Source organism: Indicator indicator, chromosome 26, assembly GCF_027791375.1.
Source record: "Indicator indicator isolate 239-I01 chromosome 26, UM_Iind_1.1, whole genome shotgun sequence".
NCBI lineage: Eukaryota > Metazoa > Chordata > Aves > Piciformes > Indicatoridae > Indicator > Indicator indicator.
The window spans coordinates 9706896-9719188 of NC_072035.1; the positions used below are offsets into that span (position 1 = coordinate 9706896).

General features: G+C 49.3%; 1 protein-coding gene across 1 annotated transcript; it reads left to right on the forward strand.

The window, feature by feature from the left end:
• Positions 1-584: 584 nt before the first annotated feature.
• Positions 585-12213, forward strand: ALDH2 (aldehyde dehydrogenase 2 family member). The gene is made up of 13 exons (XM_054392864.1): positions 585-710; positions 2328-2432; positions 3657-3797; positions 4062-4141; positions 4630-4741; positions 5759-5887; positions 6364-6477; positions 6841-6943; positions 8060-8244; positions 8691-8855; positions 9164-9321; positions 10044-10158; positions 11697-12213. The coding sequence occupies exons 1-13, from the start codon at positions 585-587 to the stop codon at positions 11727-11729; spliced, it is 1566 nt and encodes a 521-aa protein (XP_054248839.1). The 3' UTR covers positions 11730-12213.
• Positions 12214-12293: the final 80 nt, after the last annotated feature.

Consider the following 12293-nt stretch of genomic DNA (forward strand, 5'->3'; position numbering starts at 1 on the left):
CACCCTGGGAAAAAAAGGAAGCTGAGGGAAGACCTGGCTCTCTACAAAGTCTCTGAAAGGAGGCTGGAACCAGGTGTGGGGGGTTGGTCTCTTCTCCCAAGGAACAAACCATAGGACAAAAGCAAACAGCCTCGAGCTGCCCCAGGGGAGGTTTAGGTTGTACATGAAGGGCAATTTCTTCACCAAAAGGGTTGCCAAGTCTTGGCCCAGACTGCCCAGGGCAGTGGTGGCATCCCCATCTCGTGGAGATGTGGTGCTGCGGACACGGTTCAGTGGTGACCTGGCAGTGCTGCGTTAACAGCAGGACTCGACGGTCTTAAACGTCTCTTCCAACCAAAACCATTCTGCGATCCTCTGACTGGCGCTGAGGTGAGCCATGCCCCACTGATCCGAGCAGGGCTGTACCGAGCCCTTTCAGATCCGGCCGTGAGTGTAGGTACAGACGCGGGCCCAGCCCGACCGTGCTGTGCCGAGCCAGGCGGGGCTGGGGCGGAGCGCGGCCGCCCCGGGGGCTGAGCGGGGCCGTCCCGGAGGAACGGGGCCCTCCCCGCCGCTCGGCCCGGCCCGGCCCAGCGCGGCGCAGCATGTTGCGAGTGGTGCTGCTCGGCTCCCGGCTCTGCCGCGGCCCAGCCCGGCTCGGTGCCCCCTTCTCGGCCGCCGCCTCCCCCATCCCGGCACCCAACTCGCAGCCTGACATCGCCTATAACAAGGTAAGAGCCGCGCGGGGGGCTGCAGCTGGGAGCCGGCCGCTGCCCGCGGGTAGCCCCGGCTGGAGGCAGCGATGGCTTCCCCGGGAGCGAGCGAGGCTGGGGCGGGAGGTCCGGGGCTCGCCTGCTCTGCTGCAGCACGCGGGGCTTGCGCCGTCTGCGGGGCAACCGCGGTGCGAGCCCGGCGCGGGGCTGGGGACAGCCCAGAGCAGCAGCAGGAGATTGGGCCCGAAGTCTTGTGTTGAGGAAGATCTTGGTGCAAAAAGAGCAGCGCTGGGTGCAGCAGCTGGTGGGAGGACCTTCATTCCGATCCCCGGGGTTGTCTCGGGTGCCATCGGTGCAACAACCAAAAAGCAGACTGCACGAAGGGAAGGGAAGGGAAGGGAAGGGAAGGGAAGGGAAGGGAAGGGAAGGGAAGGGAAGGGAAGGGAAGGGAAGGGATGGTGCCTAGCTGGGTGCTGGTTGTCCTTGTAGAACAGACCTGGAGCTCCTTGTGGAAAGCACCATCTGACCATCCATGCAAGGTGCTGGAGGAGGGTGAACCTTCCTCTCCCAAACCATTCATCTACTCCTTCCCGTGGTCGAGGCAAGGCTGGTGGTGGTTGGCTGAGTGTTGGGCACTCAGTTCTTGGTGAGCAGTGTGATCTTTGCACTGACTCTTTCTTGCCATGGATCTGAAAAAAACAAAACCAAAATCCAGCCTTACTGAGGATGAAGGAGTTGGTGAAGAGCTGCTGTTGGCACCTGGTTCTGTTTCAAAGCATGGGGAGCCCAAAGTGGGTTAATAGGGGCAGTGTTGGAAAAGCTCTAATGCCATATCATCCATGCCTGGAGCATTTCTCACTCTTCAGTCTCTGAGGCTCCTGGTGTCCCCACAAAGGTCCAGCTTCCAAGTCTTGCAGGGACCTGCTGAGAAGGGAACCATCCCCAGGTCATGTGCAGTTTACCAAGATAGGAATTCTTTGTATAAACTTGAGGCTGTGTCTCTTTGTGTTCTTTTAGGCTAAAATATCTCCTTCATATCAGTGCACTTTTGGAGCCCACACAACTTAGTGAATCAGAGAATTATTTTGGTTGGAAAAGACTTTTAAGGTCATTGAGATCAACCACTATCTAACTCTACCACGTCTGGTGCTAACCCATGTGCCTCAGCACCACATCTACAAGTCTTTGAAACCCCTCCAGGGGTGGGGATTCAACCACCTCCCTGGGGAGCCTCTTCCAGTGTTTGAGAACCCTTTCAGTGAAGAAGTTTCTTCTAATATCCAACCTAAATCTCCTCTGGCACAACTTGAGGTCATTTCCTCTTGTCCTATTGATCATTCCATCGGAGAAGAGACCAACCCCCACCTGTCTCCAGCCTCCTTCCAGGGACTTGTAGAGCGCCAGAAGGAAGCCTCCTTTTTTCTCCAGGCTGAACAGCCCCAGTTCCCTCATCTGCTCCTCACCAGACTTGTGCTCTAGACCCTTCATCAGCTTTGTTGCCCTTCTCTGAACTCACTCCAGGAATCCTTTTTAATTAACCAGCCTGCTAAGAAGCCATCACCCAACTAAAGCTCTTGCAGATTTCCCCTAAGCCTGGCTCTAGGTTTTAACTCAGCTTTGCTGTTTTCCTTGCAGATTTTCATAAACAATGAGTGGCACGATGCAGTCAGTAAGAAAACCTTCCCAACTGTCAACCCAGCCACGGGAGAAGTTATCTGCCAGGTTGCTGAGGGGGATAAGGTAAATATTCTCTTGATGAGGTGGGTTTGTTTTCCACGTGAGCTTGCAGAGGAGGACACTTAACTCACCCCTCACTGAGGCAGCTCTGCCAAGTGCCAGGTTTGCAGCAGTAAGTGTCTGACCTATACAAACACCACGTCAAGAGCTGCTCATGTTCTTCCTTGAGTACTGCTTGCAACATAAACCACCAGGCTTTGCCAGTGGCAAGCTGGGAGTGGAAAGGGCAGAGAGGAATGGGGAGCAGTCATATGGTGGAGGTTACTGGGGCAGGCAGCGGTGAAGGCAGACAGCTTTGTGGTCCAGTAGGTGCTGTGCTGGTGGTGTGACGCAGAGTTAGGGTAGCAGAGGAGACAAAAGGTCAGGGTTCCCCTGAACAAATCCCTTTCTGCAGTGTAAAACTCTCCCAAGCCCTAGGAAATTTAAAAAGACAAGAAGAGAAAGAGATGGTGAGGAACAGACTTTTGTAATCATCCCTTGCTTTATGCAAGGCCCTCCTAAGAGTCTGTGGCAGAGCTGTTCTGGTGTTTCCAGCAATTTTGGGTTCTTCTTACAGTCTGGAAAGCTGTTTTTGTTGCCCAAGGGAGGGGTGAGGGAGGGAAACCCTTTGTTGTTTGCTTGTCTGTGGCAGACTGGCTTGTCCTGGCGAGACCATTACAGCAAGCCAGAACACAGAACCAGCCAGAAACCAGCCAGCCAATGCCCTGACAGGACAAAATGATGGGTTAGAAATGTCTGATCAGGGAAAAAAAACTCCTTTAGACTGTGCTGGTGAAATCAAGTCCTGAAAGTGTGTCAAAAACATACTTCTAGAGCTTTTCCCATGGCTTGTTCTAGGCTGCAAATATGAACCTGGCAGATGAGATTGTGGAAAAAACTTGGTAGTATTTGTGCTCCACATAGCTGAGATAACAGAGGGTGTAAATGGAGGTGGGAGCTGCATGGTCTTGCACCCATCTGTCTTTCCACCACTCCTGCTCCCTCTTCCCCATAGATGCAGCCCAGACAGTGCCCAGCTTGATGCTCATGGGGCAACTGGCCCAAGAGCCCCAGCCCTGGCACTGAAAAGCATCTTGCAGGAGGCAGCTGTCAAAGCTGCAAATTCTTGCCCTCAGCAAGGTGCCATCTGTCTGGAGGTTGTTTCTCTTGGAGATCAGGGAGGGTTCCAGCTGTGATAGTGGGAGCTGGTTACTCCTTCCTCACCCTCTTGCCTGTACTTCTCTGCAGGCAGATGTGGATAAGGCCGTTAAGGCAGCCAAGGCAGCTTTCCAGCTGGGCTCTCCTTGGAGGAGGATGGATGCTTCTCATCGGGGGAAGCTGCTGAATCGTCTGGCTGACCTGATCGAGAGGGACCGCGCTTACCTGGCGGTGTGTATCACCCTGGGCTCTCTGCTGGGGTCCCTGACTGCAAGGAGAGGGGCAGGGATGGCTGGTTCGTGCCCAGGGGGTGTGGTGGGGACTTCAGCCACAGCTAAAGCTGTGAGAGAGAGCTCCAGCGGATGGGGAAGTGGTTTGGGGAAGCAAAAAGGCCAACACTCAGAACTGATCCAAACTGCAAACTGAGTCTAATCTAAATCCCTAAGCCAGATTCTCCCCTCCACACTCTTCAGGCAGTCTCTCTGTGTTTTGCAGGCGCTGGAGACTCTGGATAATGGCAAACCCTACTCCATTGCCTACTTGGTGGACTTGGACATGGTGGTCAAGTGTCTCAGGTAGATGTGAAGGCTACAGGGACAGCTCAGTAACTCTTCGTGCTCCACACATGCTCAGCTGGTCTGGAGCAGCTGAACCTCTGCTCCTGCAGAGACCAGATGCTGCTGATTCAAGTAGTGTGGGTGACAGGGCTGGGTCTGACTTGATGGCTTCATCATTTTCCTCTATTTTGCTAAGAATAAAACTGAAATTCCTGTGGCTTCCCAGAGGATTTTTGTCACATATATGATTATCCCTTGCTATATACAGGACTCGCTCTAATGGAGGAGTTCTGGGTTACAGCAAAGGAATGAGAGAATTTATGTTACATAGAGGAGAGAGACAAAAGTCTGTATTTACTGTCCTTAAAAAATTACTCACTTGGGAAATACTTGTATTGGTTTGTGTGCTATGAAGTGACTGAAAGAGGGAGTAAATGAAGCAGCTGGAGGAAGTCTCATTTTCTGTTGTTATTTTATATTCACTGACAAAACTTCCTTGTTGGCAGATACTGTGCAGGCTGGTCAGATAAATTCCATGGCAAAACCATCCCCATAGATGGAGACTTCTTCTGTTACACAAGACATGAGCCAGTGGGAATTTGTGGACAGATAATCCCGGTGAGTAAAACCTAGCAGTAGTCCCACCAGCCAGGACCAGGGATTGTCCCACTGTACTTGGCACTGGTGAGGCCACACTTTGAATCCTGGGTTCAGTTTTGGGCCCTCACTCCCAGAAGAACATAGAGGGTCTGGAGCAGGTCCAGAAAAGGGCAATGAAGCTGGTGGATGGTCTGGAGAACACAGCTGGTGAGGAGCAGCTGAGGGAACTGAGGTTGTTCAGCCTGGAGGGCTGGAGGCTGAGGGGAGACATTCTGGCTCTCTACAGCTCCCTGAAAAGAATTTGGAGCCAGGTGGGTATTGGCCTTGGAGAAGAGGAAATGAGGTCCTCAAGTTTTGCCAGAGGAGGTTTAGGTTGGACATTCAGGAAAAATTTCTTCACTGTAAGAGTGGTCATTGGAAGGCATTAGAACAGGCTGCCTGGAGCAGTGGTGGAGTCCCTATCCCTGGAGGGGTTTCAAAGCCTTGGAGTTGTGGTGCTGAGGACCATGGTTTAGTGGTGACCTGGCAATGCTGGCTTAATGGTTGGACTGGATGATCTTAAAGGTCTTTTCCAACCTTAGTGACTCTGATTTCAAGAATTCAGTGTTACCATGAAGAATTGTCTCAAAATGCAAGTTTTCTGTTGCTAATCACTGCTTCCTCCAGTGGTGAGGAAAGTTACACATGCCCCATGTGGGAGGGCTGTTTCTTTGCTCTGGCAGTGGAGAACTACCTGCTGATTCATGGGCTCTGAGTAAGATTTACTTTGTATACAGAATTTGAACCCCTTTATGGGAGTTACCTGGCTTTGAACCACAATGACCTTTAAACTGCTGCCTAGCACAAACCCCAGACCTCTGTGTGATGAGGAACTGGAGAGCTGGTGTGCAATGGAGAGCTCTTTAGCCACAATCTCATGAAAGTATAAATAACTGCTCCCCTGAGTGCTGCAGCTAATTTGAAGCTCACTGGTTACTTAGTGATTAATTGGAAGCTTTCTGGTTCACTCCAGTAAATAACCTCCTTGTTTTTCAGTGGAACTTCCCCCTGTTGATGCAAGCATGGAAATTAGGACCTGCCCTGGCTACTGGGAATGTGATTGTGATGAAAGTGGCAGAGCAAACCCCTCTGAGTGCTCTCTACGTGGCTAATCTGGTCAAAGAGGTGAGCCAGAAGCTGGGTTTCCATCACTGGTGGAGGGATGATGCAGCCACACTGGTGAGCTGTGGAGGGCTTGTGATGGGAACAGAGAGGGGCTGACTGCTCTGAAGAAAGGCTGGATTGTCTTGGCTATTTTAACATCTGATGTAGGCAAAAAAGCCTCCCTGTCTTTACAAATGTGTATGCAGAGGACATAAATCTTGATTGGGGAAGGACTCTTGGAGGTTCAGTTAAATAACAAGGTGATTAGAAAAGTAACAGAGCTCCAAACTGTGCTTAGAGTGTGGGGTGGGAAGGGGTTGTCCTGGTTGTTTCTAACTGCACATTCAAACTAAAGACCTGGGAAATGAAAGTGCAGCAGCAAAGGCTCTGTTCTTCGTGGGAGGCTCCTGAAGTGTTACTAACAGATGTGGGTAGGTGAAGTCCTTGGATTGTTCGGAAGAGGAATAATGTTGCTCTCTCCTGCTGTGAACCGACAGGCTGGGTTCCCACCGGGCGTGGTGAACATCATTCCTGGCTACGGGCCCACTGCAGGCGCTGCCATCTCCTCCCACATGGAGATAGATAAAGTGGCCTTCACCGGCTCCACAGAGGTGAGAGAGAGAGTACCTTAACCTCTAAGCCCTTGGGATGTAGAGAAGATCTCATTGCTGTGGTACCTTTTTGGTTTAGACACTGGAGGTACCTTGGCCTCCCCACTTCTTTTTTAATACAGCTGACTGTAGGGTGTGACATTTCTTTTTGCTTTACATAAGACTCTTTTTAGTGCCTCCTTTAGAATATTTTCTATTGTTTCTCTTGAGCTGCTTCTTACTAGAGGTGAAACTGGGCAGAAGCCCTGACAATTGAAGGGATTATTATTAATCTGCTGACAGAAATCTAAACCCATCTGCCCTGCCAGGTGTTGTAGGATGTAGGAGCCAATTCCTAATCTTCCTGTTCTTCCCATGGTGCAGGTTGGGCATCTCATCCACAAGGCTGCAGCAGAGAGTAACCTGAAGAGAGTGACACTGGAGCTTGGAGGAAAGAGTCCAAATATCATCATGTCTGATGCAGACAGTAAGCACTTGTTGGCATAATGTTTGATCTGTACCTTCTGTGTTGGGTCTCTGCAGGTAGAGCTGAAGGGGAAAGGAAACATCTCTGGCGCTGTGGGAGCCTCCAGCTCTGGCACCACCTGGCTGCTCTCACCCCATGCAGTCTCGGTGCCTCCTGCTGTAGCTGCTGTATTTGTGTATCAGAGCTTCTCAACTCCCACTTCTTTCCCAGTACTGTGAAAAGGTTCAGTTATCAACAAACAAGAATTATTTCAGTATCTCACTTCAGCCTTAGTTCAGCTTTTGTTTCCATTTCTTTCTCTTTGTGTGTGCCACTCTTTTCTGCTCTTAGGAAATTCTGGTTCCTTCATCTCCTGCTTATAGACTGGTTTTGGGTCTCAGGAAGCCAACACAGATGCTTTTAAATGGGGTTGTTTAGTCTAGAGAAAAGAAAAGGAGGCTGAGGAGAGACCTAATTGCTTGCTACAGCTACCTGAAAAGAGCTTGGAGCCAGGTGGGGGTTGGTCTCTTCTCCCATAGAACGATCAATAGGACAAGAGGAAATGACCTCAAGTTGCACCAGGGGAGATTTAGGTTGGATATTAGAAGAAACTTCTAAGGGTTCTCAAACACTGGAAGAGGCTCCCCAGGGAGGTGGCTGAGTCACCATATGGCCCTGGAGGTGTTTAAAAGCCACAGAGATGTGGTGTTGAGGGACATGGTTTAGCACCAAACTTGGTAGAGTTAGAGAATAGTTGGATTCAATGATCTTAAAGATCTTTTCCAGCCAAAATGATTCTCTGGCTCTATGATTCTATATGGCAGTAAGGAGGGAAATTCTTCTAGATCTAAACCAACTTGTCATTAATAGCTGATCATTTCAAATGAGAATTGCAATCTGCCTTGGATTAGTTTGTTGGGGTTTTTTTTTCCCAATATGGGATGCTTTACTAGATCCTCAAATGATCTAACTCTGTGTGGAGCTTCTGCCCTACCAAAGCATGGAAAAGCCAGCTGAAAGGTCTTTGTACCACTGGTTCTCCAGCTGACTCCATGACAGTTGTTCAAAAGAAGTCACCCACTGACGCTGGTTTGGGTTTGTTTGCTCATTTGTTTTCTCTCTTCTCCCCAATCACAGTGGACTGGGCTGTGGATCAAGCCCATTTTGCCCTCTTCTTCAACCAAGGGCAGTGCTGCTGTGCTGGATCCCGAACCTATGTCCAGGAAGATATCTATCCTGAGTTTGTGGAGAGGAGTGTGGAGAAGGCCAAGTCCAGGGTGGTTGGAAACCCATTTGACTTTAAAACTGAACAGGGCCCTCAGGTAAGAACCTCAGGAAATGTCCTGAACTGTTATCTCATGAAATAATCCTAATCTTGAGTGGGGTGGATTTAGCAGTGATGGATTAATGGTTGGACTCAATGACCTTAAAAAGTTTTTCCAACGTAAATAATTCTGTGATGGAATCATTGTGCATCAGTTAATTAAAATGAAAGGTATCCTTGAGTCTCTTGATTAATCTCCTTTGAACTGTGCCCATTACCTCCTCACTTGTGCAGGAGGGCAGGGTTCATTAGCAGTTCTGATGATTCGAAACCTTCCAGTTGATGCTGGCTGTTAGAACTCACCGTGTCCCTTTGTGGCTGGCTTGGCAGCCTGTTAAAATGGGAAACTGCCAGAGCACAGCCATGTGCACAGCAGGTTGTAGTCCAATCTTGTTTTGCCTCCAGTGAAGGTGAAGCTGATCTGTCTGTCCTCATGGCTCTCAGGTTGATGAGGAGCAGTTTAAGAAGATCCTTGGATACATTAGCACTGGGAAACGTGAAGGAGCCAAACTGCTGTGTGGTGGCAACCCTGCTGCAGACAGAGGCTATTTCATCCAGCCAACTGTCTTTGGAGACGTGCAGGACAACATGACGATCGCCAGAGACGAGGTGAGATGAGACCTGCAGCACCTTCTGCTTGTCAGCCTCTCACTTCTTCATCCTTTTGCCCCTGCTGATGGAGAAAACCACAGGTCTGCAAGCTGTGAACGTTCATGAACTGTGAAACTCAGTGCTTCTGAAAAAATTACCTCATGCAACTTCCCTCCAGATTACATCCTGGGCAGTTTGTAATATGGGAAGTGGTACTTTGATGTTCTTTGTGACTTCTACCACACATCCAAAACTCCACCATCAACGACAGCCTCCCCTGTGATCAATTTACACAGATTTTCACAGGCTTTATTTTGATCTTGCAGATCTTTGGGCCAGTCATGCAGATCCTGAAATTCAAAACAATTGAAGAAGTCATCGAGAGAGCAAACAACTCCAAGTATGGTCTAGCAGCAGCTGTCTTCACAAAGGATCTTGACAAAGCCAACTACGTGTCACAGGGCCTGAGAGCTGGAACAGTTTGGTGAGCCCCCACCCTTCCTTCTCCCTAAACTGCTGGAAGCTTCCTCCGGTGCTGCCATTTCTCACTACATTTGTTCTTGGACAGCCTGTCCCTACTTTGGATACAATTTTGCATGCACTTCAGTGTCTGTAATCTCAAACCTTCCGTTGTCACAGTAACTGTGGGTAAAATTTAGGTGTGTTAAGATTCTATGCTCCCATGGAATGGCTGCAGCTGGCAGTGACAGCAAGTGCTGCAGGGCTCTGAGTGCCAGCAGTGATTAGATCCCTGGGCACGTTTGCGATGTCCTGACTGCTGCAGTGGATGTTCTCTGTGTGCTGAGGCTGTGCCAGAGTCAGTACTTCAACACCAGTTTGCTGTTCTAGCACGAGATGGTGGAGATCCAGTGTCTCACTGGCTTTGTTTTGATGGTACTGAGCAAATAAGCTGGTGCTTTTGACAGCTGTCCTCTGAATGAGGTGTGAGTGGCAACCTGGATGCTTGATCCTGTGATAATGAGAGACGTGAATCAATTTCATGATGTTCTGTTTTCTGGTTGATGAGGGTAAGGTCTCAGTATTGATTAATTCTGTTGGCTGAGAGAACTGACAAAACCAGAAATCCATCTTGGAAAGTCAGCCCTCCCTCTGCAGTAAACATCCCTGATGTCTGTGTGCTGCCACGGGGCTCTTCCATTCAGCAGTTCTGAAACCACAGCCACTTAGCTCTTGTTTCCATTTCAGGATAAATTGCTATAATGTGTTTGGTGCACAAGCTCCGTTTGGCGGCTACAAAGCTTCTGGGAATGGCCGAGAGCTGGGAGAATATGGTCTGGAGGCATATGTAGAGGTGAAAACTGTGAGTATCCCTGTATCCACAGACTTCCTAACCCTCTGCCATAGCTTCACATCATATTTGTGCCTGTTGCTGTAGGCTGGTCTGATAGCTGCTATCTTCTTTCTAATGCTTTAAACAAAATTGGAGTTGCGCTTTTCACAGAATCACAGAACACATCTGCTTGGAAAAGACCCTCAAAGGTCATCTTGGAAGTCAGCAGGGACATCTCCAGTGAGAGCAGGTTGCTCACGCCCCCATCAAGTTTGACCTTGAATGTCTCCTGGGATGGGGCATAAACCATGTCTCTGAGCAACCTGTTCCAGTGCCCTCATTATGCAGCACTCCCTCCTAAGTCCAACCTAAATCTCCCATGCTCCAGTTTCAAAGCATTGCCCCTCATCCTATCGCCACAGGCCCTTCTAAACACTCCCTCCTCAGCCCCTTCTTTCAGGGGAGGTTTAGGCTGGAGGTGAGGAGAAAGTTCTTCACAGAGAGAGTGGTTGGCCATTGGAATAGGGTGCCCAGGGAGGTGGTGGAGTCACCATCCCTGGAGGTGTTCAAGAGGGGATTGGACGTGGCACTTGGTGCCATGGTTTAGATAGTCATGAGGTTTAGGGTGACAGGTTGGACTCGATGATCTTTGAGGTCTCTTCCAGCCTTCTTGATTCTATGATTCTATGATTCTATGATTCTGTAGGTCCCCTTGAGATACTGAAATGCAGTGACCACAAACACAACTCCCTCTGTGTTTAAAACAGAAAGCCAGTCTTGGTTTAAACTGCTGGGGAGACAAGGATATGTGACCTAAGAGACACCCAGGTCCCTGCACTGCTTGGCACTGTGTAGCTGTTTCTCGCTGTAATGAACACAAGTGTATGGACCCCTCTGGGTTTATTCTGTGGAGAACAGGAAGAGTGTGTGCTGGGGTGGAGTGTGTGGCTGATGGGTAGGAGCCTCTGGTGGTAGGAAATGGCAGATGAACACTGGGCACTCATTGCTCAAGAAAGGGAAGCCAAGCAGTGACCACCAGTGCTTAATGCTGCTCTCCTGAGTTTGTAATGTCCTTTGGTCCATGTGCAAGGCCCAGCTTGCTGGTGTTGGGCAATCCTGTCACCACAGGCTAAGTAACTTCCTGTAGACAAGGTGGCAGGGCTGTCACATTGGCTGCTTGCAGCTGCATTGCCTAAAGAGTGACAGAGCTGTTGGGTAGACGTAGTTAGCCTGTGGCCCCAGAGTTACAGTACCACTAATGGTTGAAGGCCTCCAGCTTGTGACTGATTTGTTACAAGAGCTCCAGGTAAGAACAAATGTGACTGCTCCCACCTCTCAGAGAGCAGCATCACCTCTGGAGAGATGATGTCAGCCATCCTTGGTGTTGCCTCTCTGAGCGTTCCAGATAGGTCTCCAAGCTGATCTCAGCTGCTGCCTGCTGACAGCATATGCTGTCTTCTGGTTCTGGCTCTCTTCTACAGGATGCTGCTGCCTGTGGGCCTTCAAGTGAATACAGCTGAGCACTGCCTCCAGGAAAATAACTTGGGACTGTTATTTTGTTTTTCTAGGTGACAACCAAGATTCCCCAGAAAAACTCCTAAAGGACAGCAGCCTCTCCTTGCTTTGGCAACATCTATGCAGCTCCATGAGATACAAAGCAAGGGAACCTATCCTCAACACACAAAACTTAGGTGGAAAATATGTAACTCTGCATTAAGAAATGTTTCTTTAGAAGGTGCCTAAAGGGGCTTTACTAAGCAATGTTACTTGGCTTTATCTTTTTGAAATACCAAATACAGTCAGTTGAGTATTAATGCATTAAATGGGTGTAATCCTCTTGCATCTGTATCTGATGAACATGCTTTTTTTCCCCCAAGATCACTGGAATATTTGTCTAGTTTTATAATAATTCCTTGTTGGCTTGCACAGCTAGCTCGATCTTCCTTGTGCTTTACACCTAGCACATACATTCTTATGTGAGCAGCGAACTGAGATTCAGCTGTGTAACTGAGTGGGAGCAACCTCTGTGCCAATCTCTGAGGTAACATTGTTCTTTTTCTGCTCCAAACTGCTCTGTTTGTATCTCCTCACAATAAACATTCTTAGTGAAGTTAACCCAGCCGTGTTGGAAGAGTTCATGTGAGTTAAGGGGGGGATTTGTATGT

Bases quoted from the DNA above. Each gene is read 5' to 3' on its own strand.
- ALDH2 (XM_054392864.1), top strand. From the start codon at position 585: ATGTTGCGAGTGGTGCTGCTCGGCTCCCGGCTCTGCCGCGGCCCAGCC. The intron at 2,433-3,656 runs GTAAATATTCTC...ACTTCTCTGCAG, and splicing joins AGGTTGCTGAGGGGGATAAG to GCAGATGTGGATAAGGCCGT. The intron at 9,322-10,043 runs GTGAGCCCCCAC...TTTCCATTTCAG, and splicing joins CTGAGAGCTGGAACAGTTTG to GATAAATTGCTATAATGTGT.